The sequence below is a fragment of the Acomys russatus genome, chromosome 15, assembly GCF_903995435.1.
Source record: "Acomys russatus chromosome 15, mAcoRus1.1, whole genome shotgun sequence".
Taxonomy (NCBI): Eukaryota; Metazoa; Chordata; class Mammalia; order Rodentia; family Muridae; genus Acomys; species Acomys russatus.
The window spans coordinates 32,638,564-32,658,411 of NC_067151.1; the positions used below are offsets into that span (position 1 = coordinate 32,638,564).

General features: G+C 42.1%; 1 protein-coding gene across 7 annotated transcripts in view; it reads right to left on the reverse strand.

The window, feature by feature from the left end:
- Positions 1-19,848, reverse strand: part of Nbea (neurobeachin) — a 657,568-nt gene that overhangs the window by 22,988 nt on the left and 614,732 nt on the right. For 6 of the 7 annotated variants that reach the window (XM_051157177.1, XM_051157174.1, XM_051157175.1 and 3 more), the window contains 2 exons: positions 14,123-14,290; positions 667-756 (listed from right to left, as the gene is read on the reverse strand). In XM_051157177.1, the coding sequence (XP_051013134.1) occupies positions 667-756; positions 14,123-14,290 (258 nt within the window). Of the gene's footprint in view, positions 1-666; positions 757-1,058; positions 1,122-14,122; positions 14,291-19,848 lie in introns of all 7 variants that reach the window. The other variant, XM_051157179.1, reaches the window with a different exon arrangement.

Sequence of the window (19,848 nt, forward strand, 5' to 3'; positions counted from 1 at the left end):
AATGTCATTAGTGCTTGATGAGGCCAGCTAGCAGCTGCTGGGAGCTTACATGACAGGGGCTAGCCTATGGGAGGTTCAGAAGCAGGCCTTAGAGTCTCTCCAGTGCCAGGACCCGCCAACTCTAGGCTCCAGATGCTGAAATCCCAGCATACAGCGGTTAGGTACTCATCTCTAGCTACTTCCTAGTTAGTGGCAGAAATGGTGTCTGGTCTGAATCTGACTTTGGAGCCGTTACTTGTAAACCAGCCTGATTTGTTCTACAGCCTCCCTGCAGGAGTCACATACTGTGTTTAAAGTCACTCACTTTTCTTAAAATGAACCGTTCTTCTGTTGGCGTGTGTGTGTGTGTGTGTGTGTGTGTGTGTGTGTGTGTGTGTATACTGCACGGTAATTTACAGATCTAATTTAATTGGGGGCCAGTGTGTGCACCTGTGTGTACACCAATAGGCTTGTGGAGAAGTGGGTGCTGCTTTTGTGGGCCCAAGATTGGGCTCACTGACTAAGCAGGACTGAAGAGTAGAAATTACACATTCTTCTAGCATGCCCTCGAGCTTCAGAATCAACAGATATGCTGGGAGGCCTCTGAAAATGTTACTGAAATAGCATTTTACTTGCCTTCTACCTGGGTACAAGGAAAGGAAAATCCCTCCAAGGCTAGCGTCTTACCAGGTGCATGGCCGAGCTCCGCGGCGGATGTGGCTCGATGAGCAACTGAGATGGCGTCTGTCCAAAGTTCTGTATCTGTGCTTCCATGGCCTGCAGGGCAAGGAGGGCGACTGTCATAATCAATATGTGTCAAAAGGGAGGTCAACACGCTTCTGACAATGCAAGTGTAGCTCCAGTCAGCCATAAAGAGAGTCCAGAAAATTCCAGGAGTGCTCTCTTCTCAGGGCACAGAACCCTGCAAGTGTTAGTACTTTGTGGGCAAGCTTCACTTCTAATCATGCGTCAGTTAAGCACAGCACTGCTCTGGGGTTAACGTAGAAATGATAATCTGTGCATCCACGCATGCAGTTAAAGACCAGAAACACCTTTAGCACCAAATACAACACAGGTACCTTAATAAAGTCCTTCGTAAGGAGGAATGTATGGGGGTCTCTAATAAAATAAGCGTCTGGGATCTTCATGGGAAAAGAGAATGAGACATAATGTCTACCATCAACATGACATAAAAGTCAGAAGAGCAGGCATTTCAGTTGACACAGAGGGTAACCCAAGGTCAGAACATAAAGGTGGTGTTGCAATCAAGTATAGCAAAGCTTTCAATACAAAAATACATTTTAGCTTGCTATGGTGCTTTAAGAGGGATTTTGGGGATATTATTTGTAAGGTATGAATTAATTTCTCTCAGTTTCCTCCATGTAAACTTTAGAGAAAATTCACTAAAAATTAAAGAATTCTTGGGTATCCTGAGCTATATACAGTATTCTATTAAAGCCTGTGCAGACATGAACAGTAAAACGATATGAGTCCCATTAAGTAAAACTAATTTCCACCTCAAACTGTCTGGATTATACAATATAAGACTGCATGCATGTGCATGTCCACATGTATATGTGCGTTTGTATGTTGAAAGACCTAAGTATTTCTTCTATTCATAAATTTTATAGGTAAAATATTTCAACGTATTAAATTAGACTAATAAGATTTTCCCTGAGATATTGTAAATGTGTAATTTAAGTCAACAAGGAAAAACACAATATTTACTACTATCATTACTCTATTACCACGCTAGATTCCCCCCTACAATCATGTGCAATTTGGTGCACATAAAAGTGAAATACTAAGCCCACTGCTGAGCACTGGAAAGAGCGCAGGTAAGCTGGGGGATGGCTCTTGACACAGCATTGCCGCTAATTGCACCACTGTCTACAACTCTCATTTATAAAGTACTTAAATTTAACCATCTGTCCTCCTACACTGCATTTCAAGAAAATGTTTATCAGTAAAAATGTGAACTTTCAAATTTATTAGCAATATTAAACATGAATGGATCATTATCCACCATATTTTAACAACTGCATAGAAGAAGGGGCTTTGGTTCATTTATTTGCAGCGACAATGAGATGAATTATTAAATCTCCTTAAGTGCTGTCCAGTTTTAATGTAACATTTATTTTCATGACATCCATTCAAATGCAAAGTGTGACTATTCAACTAAATTGTATTCATGTAGGTACTACCACACTGTGTCTCCCCATTGCAAGGTTTATGATTATAAAAGGGAAGAAGAGACCATTTCTAGTTGGCTTCACGTTATTATAATAACTCTTGAGAATTATTTGTGGGGAAAAGCAGTAATTTTACTGTTAAAGCTGCCCTGGCCAGCAAATGCCCAATATCAACTAAAGTCTTTCTAGCCATAGACACTGTTGCCTGCAATTTTACTCCTCCATGAAAAAGAACTTCATAGGGGTGAGAAGCTGGGGCTAAAATCAAACAGATCTGACCTTCAGTCATGTCCTGTACTTAGGGAACCTGTAAACACCCATTGAATGAAGAGTCAGCAAGCATCGCCCCACTATGCTTCACAAACAGAAGTATTAAAATTATACTAGGAAAATGTCAGGATACTGGCATAATTTCCACAAATTTCTTTTTAAGCACTCTTTGGTAATCCCTTTGGACTAAGGCAGAGTGTTCACACCCTACATTTCTCCTTGGGGGCTGTGCTTTCTTCCCTGTGAATTGTATCAGATAGTTTTGTTTACTAAAGGACTTTATTCTAGAATTTATCTACCACGTACCTGTGTTCCTGCCTTGCAGACGGTTTTTCCCTTCTGAATTAAAAAAAAAAAAAAATTCAGCTCTTCCTGATATGAGAAAAGCATGCTGCACCTACTAGGTTCCATCTCCGGCCACTGCTAGACACTGGCCAGGGGGCCTGCTGCCCCTCTTTACTATCCCTCTGCACTGTGGAGCAGACAGGCACTGGATGAGGAGACCAGCCTGCTGTGATGGAGGGCCCATCATGCAGCTTGGGGTTCTGTGATTAAGTTGCTGTCCTGAGAGCATGCCTCCCCAGGCAGGAGGAAGTCCTCCATGCTATTGTCCTTGGGCTGGGACTTTACACATCATCACCAGCTCCCGCCACACTCTCAGAGTACAGTTCCTCCCTCTGTCATGGCAGTGAATACATGACTTTTTTGTTTTGTTCAAACTGACTCTCCGCAGGTCAAGGCTGTGGCTCCGTCTTCCCATTGTTTGCTGACTACAAAAGTAGGGCACTAGTGGGTATCTGGGCAAAGCTGAAAGTTGGTCCAGAAAACGCAAAGCACATGGACACTGATGTAGAGAAAACACAAGGGCCCACTATTTACAACAGTTCATTGCCACTGCAGCAATTAGACTGACAAACATCTGAATGCTTAGTTAAAACCCACACTGCCCTCAGGAAGTCTGCAGCCCCGGAAGGCAATCAGAAATGCACATGAGCACACACAACAGAGAGGGCTGGGGTGGCGACAAGCCCAGACGGCTTGCTTGATGCCCTGCCTAGCAATTCTAGATGCTGGGATTTGTGAATGCTTGCACAGTCTAGTCATTTTGGATGCTCAGGAGTATAAGTAAAGTATACAGCCTGAGACTGAACTTTGGAAATGAGTCTCTCAAGCCAACATTGTTTACTAAGAAGTTATCCAGTATTACATGATGCTTGGAAATGAGTCTGTCACTTCAGTTTCCTTCACTGAGAAGCTGACCATTATTAAAAGACACACATCTGAGAGTCAAGTAGTTCCAGCAACTGTTCCTGTACAAAAGCAGTGCACACGGGTAACAGGTGCAACACCTGAGATTTCTCAAAAAACAAAACAAAACAAAAAAACCAATGTGACTGCCAGGCCTTTGGTGTTCTACAGATTTTAAAGAACACAGGGTGTGAGCCCCTCAAGGCATATGAGTGGCCAGGCCACCCCTGAGGACATCCAACCACCAGGCTCCACCCACAGAACACTCTAACAGTCTTAAAAGCCCAGCCCAGCTCTTCCTCTAGATGCAGATGGCCAACCTCTGCCCTATACAATAAAAAGCCCAAGCTCAGTTTTTCTATAGTGATTCTTAACTATTTTTATATTATTTCCCTGCAGAAAATTCACTGGTCAGCCATTAAATGCTTGGCATCTGCCTCTCTCCTGGAGTGTCCTTCATGAAGTGGGTGTGTTCAACACCTCAAGAAGATTTGAGCACTTATAGCTCTGCAGAAATAGGCAGGCAAGGACACAGAAATGTGCAGTGTGCTATGCAAGGTTGAAGAAATAAATAAGATGACCACAGGTGACTTTTGCATTTCACACAGAGATGGCCTCTATTCTCCGCTTAGCTGCAACAGACAGCTCCCAGTAGAGAAAGCATCCAGAAGGACCACTTCCTCTGTTGTCCTCTGTCTTGCTAAGTTCTTATACAGAGACCACTCTGGCACTCACCAATCAAATTACAGTTAGTCACATCCTCACTCAGGCCTCCCTTTTTTTCTTACTGATTTTCAAAGCCCTCTCTAGATTTGTCTTCCTCATTAGCCAAGGCTGTTGTCCACTTAGAGACAAACAGAAGCAGAGTCTACCTCAGTTCCCAAGGAAAAACACATTTCACAATTCATGGGTTAAGGAGATGTCCTGCACACACGCACAGAGGACACTTGGATGGCCGCTATGGTGTAGCACACTGTCCTCCCCTGACCTGCTGCGTACCTTGCTTAACTGCTTTCTTTCCTCTCTGCTTTCCTTTTATCAAAGTTCCTTCTTTGTGAACCACCAGAAGAGGAGATACACGAAAAGGTTGCATGTGCATGTGAGTTACAGTATGGCTGTGCACTGGAAAGACTTCATACACAGGGTGAAAGCCAACACCTAGGAGGCTTGTAGCAGACCCTTGCTGTGCAAGAAATAAAAACAGGTTAACTCTGTTCTACTCATAATATAGGTAAATTTAACATGGATATCTTTTTTTCTTCCATAGACTCTTTAAAACTAGTTTTCCTTTCTCCTCCCTTTCTTCCTTCTCCTCCTACATACACCTCTGTTGTGAATGTGGTCCTCTCACCAGAAAAAAAAAACCCAAACCTAACAAAGAAACAAAACCAACAACCAAAACAAGGCAGCTCTGTTCAGCAAATCACCTGTTCCTGCTAGCAAAGCATCAGCTAGGATGTCTGGCTGTGACTTTCTCTTATGGAAGAATAGGGGTGGGAAAGGTCATTGCATCAACACCAGCCACTGGCCTAGCCATTTATATGTAATTCTACCCAATTGCATGTGGCCTGCTAGAAATGTGTGTCATCTTCAGATACAAGAGTGAATAGCCTGGGGTAAGGTTAATTGAGAAGAGTTCCATCAATGTGGCCATGGGAAATCTGTCATCTATGTTGGACACAGATATTCCAATGTGGCTGCTTTAGGGTCACCAACTCTATTCAGTTTTTGAAAGAAAAAAAAAGTAAATGTGGTTGTTTGACAACACAGGAAAAAACATTGACCATTTTACCTAGTATTAGGCTTATCTCATTGTTATAGTGATTTTAACACTTAAGAGCTGCTGTTGCTTCCATAATCATGTATATCCAAATAAATATATACATATATATGACATGGCAAATATAATACGTGTATTATTTTTCTTTTATACCTGTAATTCTGCTTACATCACATAAAAAATAAAACCAATATAACTTTGAGAAGTGCTAGAAAGAATGGTGACTTAATGATGGGATGTATTTTAACTTATAAGTTTTGCTTCTGGTTTATTGTTATGATAAAACAAGAGTATATAAAGCATTACTTTTTAATGCTGGAAAACCAAGAATGAAGTAAATCAAGAAAATAATATATGCACTCTATCATTTCTTGCTTTTAAACATTAAACTATATAAAAAATTAAAGCACTGTTTTATTGTCAACTGTTTCTAGTTCCTCAGAGAAACCACAAACAGAAATACATAGGTTTTTTTATTATTGATTTAATAACCACCCACATTAAGACTAAAAAAATATTCTGGCAAAATTATTGAAAATATAAGTAACTATTTTTTTAGCTCTAGTTAAAAGAGAAGAATGCATCTGTTCTGGCTTGGAAGGCCATGTTGTCCCCTGCTTGCAGGAGCAGCTCAGGTCATTGGTGCCTTCCTTAGTTTTTGGTTCATGTCTTTGAGTGTGAGAGTGGACTCTATAGCTCCATCTCCTCCTTGGAATGGTCAGCTGTAATGATGGTACATAAGGGACTTATCAGACATCTATTCTGACAGAAAATCTTGCATCCAGAACATTTTAAAAATAATTAGTCCAGGTCTACTGCTGGCAGGTTCTCTCAGATTTTGTACTTGAAGTGTACATGTACACAAGTCCAAGGGACAAAGCATGGGGTTTTAGTGCAGCTGGAGGCACCTGACCTGCCTTGGGTGTCTAAGATACATTTGCTTAACTGGAAATAACACTTCAAAGGGGATGGATGCTGTGCTGGACACCTTTCTTCTTTGGCTCTGACCCATGGGCCTCCACAGACCTCATCACTATCCTTTTTGCTCTTGCTGCCCCCCTCGCACCCCTCTCCTGGTACAGTGGAGAGCCTAGATGACTACAGGACACAGGAGGCTGCTGTATTTCCTATGTGGCTCTCTTTGCTGGGTACTGGTTTAGCAATGGCTAGGCTGGGTTCTTCTGCCTATCACAGGGCCTGGGAATAGTAGCCTCCAAGTGTTTCACTTTCTCTTCCTGAACTTCTGTATCCTGCCCACACCTCTGTAACATGGACCATTACTAAACTCTATCACCTTTCAAGGCAATTTTAGATGCACATAGCTCCTAAGGGGCAACAACCTCCACTCTGCTTTCTCCTCAGAGACAGTGACTGATCCACACTGCTTTTTTTGTGGTTTGGTTTGGTTTTTGTTTGTTTGTTTGTTTGTTTTGTTTTGTCTTTCGAGACAGGGTTTCTCTGTGTAGCCTTGACGGTCCTGGACTCCCTGTGTAGACCAGGCTGGTCTCGAACTCACAGCGATCCACCTACCTCTGCTCCTGAGTGCCGGGATTAAAGGCATGCACCACACCTGGCTCCCACTGTTCTTCTAAATGGAGTATTTGTATTTGTGTGTGTGACAGTGGAGGTGGGGTGTCTGTAGCCTTTTTTGTTTTTTGTTTTGCTTTTCTTTGATTTGTGACTAAGTTATTTTACTGAGCGCAATGTCCCCAAGGTTCATCCATGTGGCAGCATGTGGCAGTTTTCTTTTAAAGGAGATCTTGGAAAGGCCATGTGCTGAGATACCCAGAGATGCAATGGCATCTAAAGGAAGGTGTAACAAGGCCAACAGGTGCTGCTTACCCTACATGTCCACGTGGAAAGACTAAAAGGTATACTCAGCCAAGACCTGTTTCACTGAGTGTGGAAGACTGTACAGAGGGGCCCTGGTATGAGTTCCCTGGGAGCACAGGGTCTCTTTGCAGTCAGGAAGAGATGCTCTCTTAAGGGGTCTTTGCACTTCAGCACACACTTTTTATAAACAGAGGACTGAACCTACATGGGCATAACCCAGAGCAGCCAGGGCAATACACTCAGCAGCCTGCCCTGGCTGAGCAGCTTCTGTGACATGCCTTCCATGCTGGTGATTCAGGAGATTGGGGGGGGGGGTGAGAGCTGGGGGCAGGTGGGTGTTGAAAGCAGTGAGAGGGGACAGGTATGCAGGTGGCAGTCTTGTAAAGTACAGTGTCTAATCACAGAAGAGGTTACTGAAAAAAGCAGTACAGAGTGACACAAATTCATCAGGTGGTGATGTCAAATGTTCCACAATGAAGTATGTGTCATTATCAAGCCAAACACAGACTCAAATTATTACCGTATTAATTCAACAGAATAAAATATCCTCCAATTTACATAAATGGGAAGCAATAATTTAGAAAGACTACATAGAGATTTCAAATGTCTTTAAATTGGGTCATTATCAAATGTCTAAAACTTTAAATGAGTCCTCACCATACAACTGAAGGGACTGAGTGATACCCACTTTTCACAAAAAAGCCAATGGGGGGTGGGGAAGCACCTTCTAGACATTTCTTTTACAAACAACAGAGTGTTAGCCTCACTATTCTGAATGTGGATATTATGAAAGCATTTGCTGATAATTTCTGAAAATCAATAATTAGCATTTCTCATTAGCACACAATAAAAATCACACAAAGAGGAGAACAAAAGACCTAAGTGACACACATCTGAGGCTGACTAGCATGTGTTTGTGGGGTTGATTAAAAACAAAACAAAACAGACTAGGTAAGCACACTGTAAAGATGCAAGGAGAAAATAGAAACCCAAATTAAAAGTTAGCTAAGCACAATTCAATGTGTGCCATTAATTTCTTTGATACTAATTTCTAAGTTCAAAGTTTATTAATCAAATCTGCCACGTAAGCCTCAGTGCTATAGATGTGAAAAACAGGCTCTGAAAACCGCGTTCTACTTGTGTTTCACTAATAAAAATGTAGGGGTGTTCTTCGTGTTTGATTTGGATTTTGAGCTTGTTAAAAATGTCAATGTAGTAAAGAAGACTATTCAGGTGGTTTAGGAGATCACGATCAGCTATATTCTTGCCCATTAATTACAATCACTTCTCTGAAAAGCTGCCCAGTCAACCAGTATAAAGACAGCAAGGCCCCATGGCTCGGTGAGCGAATGCTACATGCTGCAGCTCACTGAGATAGCTTGTTCATGGATCACAAACAGGAGACGAACCCACAAAAACTTAACCTAGAGGATCAAAGCAACATCCCTTGTTGAAACCCCTGGCTCTATCAAAGTAAGACACCAGAAGTGCAGGGAGGCGAACCCACAAAAACTTAACCTAGAGGATCAAAGCAACATCCCTTGTTGAAACCCCTGGCTCTATCAAAGTAAGACACCAGAAGTGCAGGGAGGAAAGGGCTGACAGCCGCACAGGAAGGTGAGCAGGGAAAGCAGGGCCATCGGTGCTGCCACTGCCTGTTCATTCACATCATCAGGAAGTGAAAAGTGTGTTCATTTTTTTTTCCCTTATGAACTTTACAAGCTCATCTTTCTGGGAAAGTCAGCAGCAGCTGTTTTGGATACAGACACATCTGTCTTGCTGGTTCTTGACAGCCCTATCATGTTAGTGCTCTGTAGTAGCAAGGAACATTTCAGCAGGAAAATGAAGTGAAGTTGAAGTGATGTAGCCTACCTCCTGTGGGCATGCTCTCCTTAGAGCTCGCACAGAGAGCGGCTCTGTTACCTCTGGGAGATCAAAGCAGAGATCAAAGCAAAGCTTCCTAAGTAAAGACAGCTAGATGGAAAATAGCACATTTTTGTGATTGCTGGTAATATTAAAATGTATTGAATATTTTAAAATGCAAAATTGATGAATATACCTGTAAAAATATAAGCACCGCATGGTCCTTATGTTCTAGATGCCAGCAACATAGCATGGTTTACAGGCTTATGTAAATCTACCTCTCATTGTCACAGGGCAATCGTTTAGATCATTTTTCTTTTTGGTGAGGTTGGTAATAGGTATGATGACAAGTTTTATGTCAGCTCAGAACTCAGCACTCTTAGTCGTTTGCCTGGTGTGAGCTGATGGCTTCTGTTAGGATACTGATTCTACTTCCTTCTGCTGCACAGGTGCAACTTCAACATCAGCACCGCGCTTGGGCTAACTTACTTCTTGAAAAGTAATGACACTGAGCGGGTGGGAAGATGCTCAGCAGTTAGGAGCACTGGCTGTTTTTGCAGAGCACCTGGGCTTGTTTCCCAGCACCTACAGGGAGGCTCACAACTGAAACTCCAGTTTCAGGGGAATCTCATGTCCTCTGCTGGCCTCCATGGGCTCTGCATGCATGCGGTGCATATATGAACATATGCAGAAACATATATATTCAAATACAATTTTAACAAAACTAAACTAAGCCATTGATATTGAAAGAAAAAATACAGCTGTAAATAATATGAAGACACCAGGAGTGCAGATGTAAAAAAATAATTAAGGACAGAATTATTAACTTAGAACAAGACACAGAGTGCTATGCTTGATATTCTTAATATCCACAGGGTACGGAAGACACAATGGCTGTTGTGGAGATAGCTATATGGGCATGGGTGTGTGTTTGAGACTGTGCAGGACCCAGGGCAGGAGGAACAGACACAATGAGAGGAAACTGGGTGATAACTACTGCATTATGCTATTGTCTGTTCTCAACACATGTCCAGAACAGCAGAAGCTTCCCAAGTAGCTCTAGCATATCTAACGTAGAGCAGACCGTCTCCAACCTTATCTTTTGGGGCTGGTGAGATGGCTCAGTGGGTAAAGGCACCTGCTTCTATGCCTGACAACCTGAGTTCAGGCCTGGAACTCATAGGATAGAAGGAGAGAACTGAGTCCCTAAGTTGTCCTCTGACCTCCACATGTACAGACACACACACACACACACACACACACACACACACACACACACACACACACACACACACATATTTAAAAAACCAAACCTCTAACATTTCAAACAAGCCCATGTGCCCGACTGAATGCTGCCCTGAGTCATGTCAGGGAAGCCTACGTTTTGAGCCAGAAGCTCTCACAAGCTCCCAGGTGCTTGGGTCACACCTGAGCAGCAGCACCCAGTGACTACTAACCAGAACTCTTTCCCTATGCAGGGCACTTGGTAGGTACAGACATAAAGAAAATGGTGATTCTTATTAATACAGAAAAAGAAGAAAGAATATTCATCATCATGCTTCAAAGCCACTGCCCAAATAGTTGAGCCATCATGAGAACAGAGCCTAGAAGATAATGATGTAAGACAAGACTTAAGACAGTTCAAATAAATCTCTGCTCTCCAGTAGACCTAGTGTTTACATATTAAGAAGCTTTGTACCAGAACTGCGCTGTCATGTTTCTGCCCAGAAGCTGTCAAGATAAAGTTTACTATCAATTACTGCTTTACAAGTATAAAATAAGTTAAGCTGTCATCATTTTCTCAGCCAGAGATCCCATACTGTCAAAGAATGCCAATTTTTAATCTGACACAGAGAAGACAATTATCTGTTATTCTGACCTCTAATTTCTTGACATTCTAATACCATAATTGCTGTGGTAGTGCCGGCTCATGACTTCACCTGTCAGGGAAGAATGAGTCAATAACCTTAAGCTATTTCTCAAATTTTAATACTAACTTCAAAGCTCAGAATTCTAGGCAGATCATATAATTTTTTAAACAAAGGGGACATGTTAGTCTTTTAAGGTGGTGCTTAGCATTTTTAAATAAAATTATCTTAATCAGGCAAATTGACATTATGAAACAAAAAACAAAATCTAACCTTCCTGTGGTTTTATCTTTAATGATATTTACATAAAAAACCAAGATAATAATTATAACTAAAGTGAGTGGGGGCCTCATGAATGGGCTAACTTTTGAGCTGTTTTTTGTAGGAGTCTGTTTACTTTTTCAGACTGAGAGGTGCTCTCTCAAGCCAGGCTCTAGCTGGGCAGGCCCTCGGGGTTCCAACAGGGATGCTTTGACACCAGGTGCTGTACCTCCCCAGGGGCCTTTCACAGTGGCAGTGTGTGGGGAGTGGTGTGAACCCTAAAGCAGCAAACCTTAGCTGCACTGTCTACGGAGTGCTCGTGCGTGGGGTAACGTGTTCTTCCTCCCTTTATAGAGCCACTGAGACAGTAAGTGAGATTCAGGACTCTGTCAGCAGCTAGCTTGTGGCTCTGGAGTGGGTCTGAGCTTTTGGAGAGCACTGCTTTCAGGCTCCCGAAGACTTTTTTTTTTTTGTTGTTTTGTTCTAAGTTATTCATTGAAATTAATGGGAATGTATGAGGGAATGGTGGTGAGGAATAGGAGAGAAAAAGCTAATATTCCTTAAAAGACTCCAGTCTGTTTGCATCACACTAATGGTCTCTTGCTGCTCTCAAAAAGATGAAGCAGCAGCTTCCTCAGACCCTTGAGTTCCCAGAGATCTTCAAAGCCAGTGCAAATGCCTCTGTAGACTTGTGCCAAGGCCTATGATAGCTGGAAGGAGGAGGAGTGTTGCCACAGTGTGCCCCCTCACAGCGCTAAGAGATGGTACGTCAGAGACCTGTTCGAAGGTCTGAGGATGAGAAGATGCACATCCTAAATTGACTCTGATGATGGCAGATCCTCAGCGTCAGCTGAACGGACTGCTTGAAGGGGCAGAGTCCTGAAAGAAGACATCCTGCCCTGCACTAGACATTCTGCATTACTTGGGGCTGTATAAAGGTCCATAATGTAATAGGTTCTACTCGGAACGTCTACAGAATGAGCGAACATGAGGCGGGACCCACTCCCATCCAGCAAGGCAGTGAAAGGCACACATTCTGTGCTACAGTTCCTACAGTGTGACGAGTAAGGCTTGTGAACCATTAATTGGCTTTGTCACTGTCCAGAATGATGGCGTGGTGGCTGAAGCAGACCCCTTTAGTGAGGTTCAGACATGCACTGTACGCATAGAAGAAACCTCTCAACTCTAATTCTCCTGTCTTTTTGTCTGGCCCACTTGTCTCCTTTTGAACTCACATTTAGATGAGAAAAGCCTGTGAATGGCCTATCCATCTCAATGCCACTACCCTGTTGTTTTCCTCCTGTTCAACACACTCAAATTTGGATTTTGTCCAACAGACTCAACCTATAATTTCCCTTTTAGATAAAGAACTTTGTTGTGGAGGAAAAAAGCATAGGAAAATACCCAGGACCAAAGATGTCCATGAAATTTATATAACTCAAGTCCAATTGAACTTGGGCTTGGAAGATAAAGCTGGACTATTACAGTTTTCTCTTTTCTGATTTTAAAAGTATCCACTGTGGCTGGAGAAGATGGTGCACACTTTGATCCCAGGGTCAGAGGCAGAGGCAGGTGGATCTCTATGAGTTCCAAGCCAGAATGGTCTACATAGAAAGTTCTGGGTTATCCAGGATTGCATAGTGAGACCTTGTCTCCAAAATAAAAACATTCTGGTTCAAAAAGATGAATTTTGTTTATAAACATTTTATAAAATGGGCCTATGTTAAGCAAAGGGGGTCTATTTATAAGAATTACTTCATCCAAATAAGATGATTACATTTTATAAACAACTGAGGGCACTAAACTAGGCAGGGCTAGTGATCTCTGGAGGATACTTCTCATGTCACCAAACAATTTCACAATACCTGGTTCTCCCTGGATCACTATCCTTGTCTGCTCCCATCCCCCTGTGCACACGCTACTGTGCAATCTTGCCTTTAACAACATGTTTGAAAAGTGTTCTCCAAGTGTTCTGACCTAAGGGACCAATGAACAGTAATCATGTGCTCTCTCCTTTTTCTTTTCTGCTTGGAGCTATGCAAATGGAGTCTTTATTTTATAGAGCATGTAAGAAAAGAATGCAGGATTCTTTAAGAGAGCTTTATTTCCCAAATCTGCACATTTCCTACCTCTGAAATGAAAAGTGAAAAAGCATTTCAGTGCCTAGAGATGTAGCCATGATAGCTTGTTTTGCATAGAGCAGATGGCAGATTGAGGGTAGGGTGGAGGGCAGGGGTATAGCTTCCTTGCAGCAACACTTACCTAGCAGCTGGTGCATCTTTACTCTGCCTACCTAGCCAAAGTCATTTTATGCCTGGGAAGTTATTTACATGCTATTTAAAATGATTTTTTCACTTAAAATACTTTTAATTTCCAAATGTTAGCTATAGACAGTTCAGGCTGAGAACACAGGGCAATAAAGTACTATCATGGTATCCATTACATTCGCATAGCTCTTCGAATGTTCCTTCTAGAAAGCTGCAAATTTGCTTTTATTTTTAAAAACTTATGCTGCTGATTATTTTAATGAATTACTCACAGTAAAATACTCATCTAAGCCTCACCCATTAACAACACACTTAATGCATTTTATGCACTTTAATGAAGATCTGAAGTTAAATTACAGTTCTGCATTAAAATGTCAGTATTTTAAAAATCCCAACTTATTGACCTCATTGATTGCTTTTATATATTTCCATCTTTTTTACATTGTCAACAACACGAAACCTATGTGTTCGGCTGAAAGGAGACTTACACGGAGAGATGTGGGAAGTCAGATGTATGTTTGAGAGGTGCCAGACACTTTGGGAGCAGCTCAGGACACCTACCTCCCGGAGCACAGGATCTGTGATGCTGTCCAGGTTCACTGAGCCTTCGTAGGTCAAGTAGTGAAAAACGTTCAGAGCACGGACTGCCTCTGGCCCTCGCTGTTTGTAGCCAAATATAAGGTCGATCCACTGATGGAGTTGGCAAGAAACAAATTCACTTTCCAGGGCCTGAAACAAATCAAGGAATAATAAGAATATGAATTTAGCAAGGTTCCATATCACTTTCTCAGTCTGAAATATTCAGTATAAATGAGGGCATTATTCCTTTACATTGAATTTGATTTGTATGTATTAGATCTTCAGTCCCCAGAATTGAAAAAAAAAAAAAAACAAACCCTACATTTAATGAACTAAATAAAAGTCTCTTCACAAAATGCTTACCATTCTCTTGGCTCTATTATGTGCACAGCATATTAAAAACATTAAATACATTTCTTACAAAAACATCATCACGCTCAAAAGAAAAATAATTTTCATAGCAATAACTGCTTTAATGTCATTAAATAATTTCATTTCTAACTGTTAAACATTAGTTTAAAAGTAAACCATTTTATAGGAAACTTTGATATGGTTTGTCTTCCTGAATGACATCCCCCATCTTGCTTCTAAGACGATTAGAGAGGAATGCCTTCTTCATGCCAGAAATCAGTTCGGCCGATACCTGGGAAGCACCAGGCAACTGGGAGATCTGCTAGTCAGTGGGGGAAGGGGAGTAAGTGTGAGGACACGAGCACAGGCTTCGGTGAGAGTGGGAGAGAAGAAGGCCTTTGTGTTTAGTCACTGTGGAGTTTGGAAAAGGACTTTCTTAAACCAGCTGTTTGATGTTTCTATTTGTGAATTAACTAGAACAATGTGATTTTATTTACAAGAAGGAGAAGGAGAAGGAGGAGGAGGAGAAGAATTGTTCACTAGAAGCTTCCTGGAAACACCCAGACAGATGACTGGAGTCCCATTCAGCCCTGCATGAAAACCGTACTAGGCACATTGCTGCTTGGGAGCAACCCACCCGCTCCTTCCCTCACTTCTGATCCACCCAGAGCAGGCAGAATGCCCACCTGCAAAGGAGGGTCTGTGCCCAGCTTCACGAACCCTCTATGTGTACAGCATTTACAGCAGAAGCCACGGCTGTCGGCAAATGTGTGAACTCATCCACTTGTTGCTTGTCCTAGTCACTAAGGTGTTGACCCATTTTGGAATTCATTCAATTAACAAACAACTTTCAAAGGAATCCTCTCAAAACTGTACTCCCAGTAGTGCTTTTCAACTTTTCCCACACTTAATACTTCTTGATTCAGTCTTTTACTTTTTTAGATGCCATTTATAACAATCACTCTGTATAATTCTCATCCAGAAACATAAATACTAAGATTTTTGTGAAAACATAGCATTTACTTACTAAAACTAAACAGAATTTTTAAGCTCCATTTTACCAATATTAAGATAACCATTCAGACAAGAATATGAGAAATGAGACAAAAATAAAATGATCAGTTAAATTTTTGCCGGTTATATGTTATAGCTTGTGAGATTTTGCCAATTCGGTATTATAGTCAATTTTAAAAGTTGCATAATGGTTACTGGCCATTTCTGTGCTTGTCTAATGGATGGAAGGACAAAACGCTGACTTCTAAGCCGGGTCACTCCTGAGTCTCCACCCAGGAACTGAGAATGCCTACGGAATTAATTCTTAACAAATATTTTTTTAAAAACCATGTGAAATACATCTCAGAGCTATCAGTGAAAGATTAACAAGCTTACTACTAATTGTTGTTGGACTCACAGTCTTATTATCCTCCTAAAATGGCTTTCTGTGCTTTCTGAGAGACCTTGCGTACAAGAACTGAGCTCATTATCTCTTGAAAATTTGGTAGAATTCAACTAAAAAATAGAGGCCTTGGATTTTTCTGAGGGTTCAGGGAAATTTTATTAAATGTCTCTAAGGCTTCTGGGCATCCATTTCTGCATTTTAATATCTACCTTGGTATTAATCCATTTCTCTCAGCTCTGAACCTTATAAGTTCATAGTTTTCATAATAATATTTAATTAAACTCAAAACCTTTCTGATATCTATTGGTATTTGCTCCAGTCTAGTCTATACAATAGAGAGGCAGATTGCTGAATCAACTGGCAATGGCAGTTAAATGTTCTGGGCAGCTTTGCTTTTCGTTCATAAAATTAAATGAGGTCAGACTGAAGATGACAAAACCTTATTATAATTTGCTTTGCTTATCACTATGCAAGAGGAAGGAAAGAACCTCATATTAGAACACTTAAAAGCTAAATCTAGTTTAAAGTCCAATGCGTATGTAGGAACTGAATATTAACTGTCACCTCGCCCAGAGCAGAGGCCCAACCCGGGTCTCCAGTTACCCCGCTACTGAACACATGGCTGTGCTTGTTTTTAGAGCTGTGTCTGCATGCACAGACCCACTCTGCACTTTGAAATAAGATTTTAGTACACTGGGAAATATGAAGAAATACCTGATTACTAAGCTAGTTGTGCTATAATGGCCCTAATAGCTTCTTGCACATCTCCTTCACATCTCAAGGCAGAGGAATTGCTTTAAGCCTAGATAACCCAATTTCCAATCCATAACTCTACCCTGGGGATGTGGGGGGAAGGAGGTGGAGAGAGATACGGAGTAGAGTGGTATCTTTCAGATGGATTGCACTCACCTAAATCTCATCCTCATCTTTGCCCATGGGTATTAGATGGGAAAGAATTCTTTCACTAATGCACTTGGGATAAAGCCTCTCTAAAACTCAAAAAGAAAAAAAGAACAAAGGAAACGGAAATGAACTGTGAGAATTCTTTTATATGTGGGAATGCAATTTCTATCTCTTCTATACTAAGTAAAAATACTTCCATCCTTTAACTCTATCAAAGATCTGCTTTCGGTAATAAAACACTCTCTGAATAGTGATGTGTGTATTCAAGCAGATAATCAGAAAAGCATTCAAGTTTCTGTAAATGTCTTGGCTAGCTTTCCCCCACCCCCATGATTCCATTAAAATTTTAGTCATTGTAACTTTAATTAGTCAATTATTGCTTTAAATAAACAGAATTATATATGGCCATGCTATGTTGCCCAGGCCAGCTTTGAACTTACCATGTGTCACAGCTGGTCTTGAACTCACAATGATCCTCCTGTCTCAATAACCTGAGTACTCAGATAATATACCCAGCTCAATAAAGCTGTTTTAAGTGACTGTGCTATGCGATGTGTGCTTAATTATCTTATTACTTGATTGATGGCTGGATGTACCATGACCCCACTGCATGGGAGCCTGCTACAGAGCAGACTCTTCTGAAGCCACCATAACCTGTACCTTCCCTTACAGGCTTGGCGAGCAGGCTCCTCCTTGCGTAATTTACACAGCCCTGCATTCCCACTTCTGCCTTTGGCATTTCCAGATACAGACCAAGCTTCCACGGCATAGGTGGTCTGTGGGGGCACAGAGCACAGAGCACAGAGCACAGAGGCCCTGTCTCACTGGCCTGAGAGCATTCCGCCTTGTGTGTTTTCTGACTTGAGCACACCCTTTGCTGGGAGTTTGTTCTCTCACTTGTCTTTTCTTCTTGAGAAAAGGGGTGTGCGTGCTCTCCACAAACACCCTCTTGTCACCATGCAGTGGCAGCTGTGCACAGTTACTTGTGAAATCAATTTACATACAAAGACAAAGTACAATACAAAATCACCAAGTGGCACTTCAGTGCTTCAAAAGTACACCGCATGTCCTCGGTTAGAGAGCATGCTTGGGACACAGTGTTCTAGACCCTAGGCACAGGGTGGCACAAAGACAAAACCCTCTGGATTCCCGAGAACATTACACCGAAGTGCAGAAGAACAAGGTGAGTAGCCTAATTCTCTCCTGCTCTCACCTACTGCCCACTTCCTACAGGCAGACTCTGTCCTTGAAGGGTACATGCTAGGAAGCTTTCTGCGTTCCCAACAGACCTACCAGGTGAACCTGCTGACTTCAGCTGTCCTGCAGTTTAGAATCCCTGGCCCTGTGCCATGCTGAGAACAAGCACTAACCCCTCCCCTCATCCTAGCAGGACAAACTCAACTACTGTAAGTCTCTGCTACGTGAACGTGGCCACTATGTCACTTAGTCCCCACTGCTTCTGCAACATGAAGAAACTGAGGGGAAATGTCACTAGTAGGAGTCTTGAGGTGACTGTAGGCTAACATTAGAATACACAGAGGATAGATTAACATATCTTCACTCCCTTCACTAGCCCCTCCATGTCCCCATCACCTCTAGAAATGCTCCCTGATAAATTTCTGGGTTTACTACAGTAACCCCGCACTAGATCTGCAGCCAAAGACCATTTCTTAGAATGTAGACCACGTTACACTCTTGCTCAAAGCAGTGCTGACTTCACTCCACTATAGTCAGCGTGTCAGCACTTCAGAGCCTTGGAGTCCAGTGTGGTAAGTCCTGTTGCTGCTCAGTCCTCTTCCATTGCACACCACTGTTCACTGCCCCTTCTCACTGGCCTCCTGGCCAAGCATGCCTGTCACTGGGCTTTGTCCAGATGTTCCTCTGCCTGCAGAGGCCTTTCTCTAGAGTCAAATGGCTCACTCCTTCACCTCAGCCCTCCTCAAGCTCACCTTCAAATGGAGGCAGCAACTACTTCCCTGAGTCATCTCCTTCTCTTCTACTTCTCTTTAACTTAGAACTGGCCATCTGACACACCAAGCTAGTGCCCTCCCTCCCTCCCACCCTCCTCCCTTCCTCCTTCCCTCCCTCTCTAAGGAATTTGGTCTGTCTTAATTGAAAAGAAGCTCAGTAAGGGCAGGGCTTCCTGTCTAGTGATCAATCTATACAAATCAGAAGACCTGTCTGGAGTGCTCACTATTATTTGTTAATCACCAGTGTTCTTTTGTAAGCAAGATGCTTCTTCATATGTTAGTAAAATATTTCAAATGCCAGCTATTACCTATTATAAAAGTTTTTTCTTCAAAACATGAAAGATTTGCAAAGGACATGAAACAGTATGAGCAAAAGCACATAGCCTCAGTGTCCCTTGCCTGGCTGGGTACATGTGGCCTGTGCTCGGCATTTGGCCCAACAGCCCTAGAACTCAGCAGAGCTGAGGGCTGGGTGAGATTATCACTTCACATCCATGAAAGGCCTTTTTAAAAACAAATTATATAGGGGTAGATTATGATTGATGAAGCCAGCATTAGGGTAATACTATCAGAAAGACTTTCTGTTTCTGTCCTTTGTCAAGAGGTCAGATGCTAACCATGTTAGAATGGAACACAGGCTTTATCAATGCTTCCTGAGGAAGCTGGTTACGATCAGCTTAGCCGTGGGTGGATAAATTAAGCTGGTGTTTGCTTGCTGTGCAAACAAAGCATTTAGAATTTACTGAGATGTCCACAAAGAGTGATGACTCTTACATTCTAGAGCGATGACATCACATTCTAGGTTTTTTTTCCTAATGAGACCAAATTTCAAATTTTACAATTTATCAGGGAGACAATTTTTGTCACTATGTTCCTATCTCCAACACTGTGTTCATAGCACACAAGCAGCTGCATGTGTCAGTGCCCACAACACAAGCAACGGCACTAACTGTAACAGCAGATTAAGACTGCATCAGGACAAGTCAAAGTACCAAAAGGGGGTGGGGGTGGGGCGACAGGCCGGGACAGCTGTGACTGGAGAACACCATAGACAGGTACGGACTATATGATTTGTGCAGTCACCA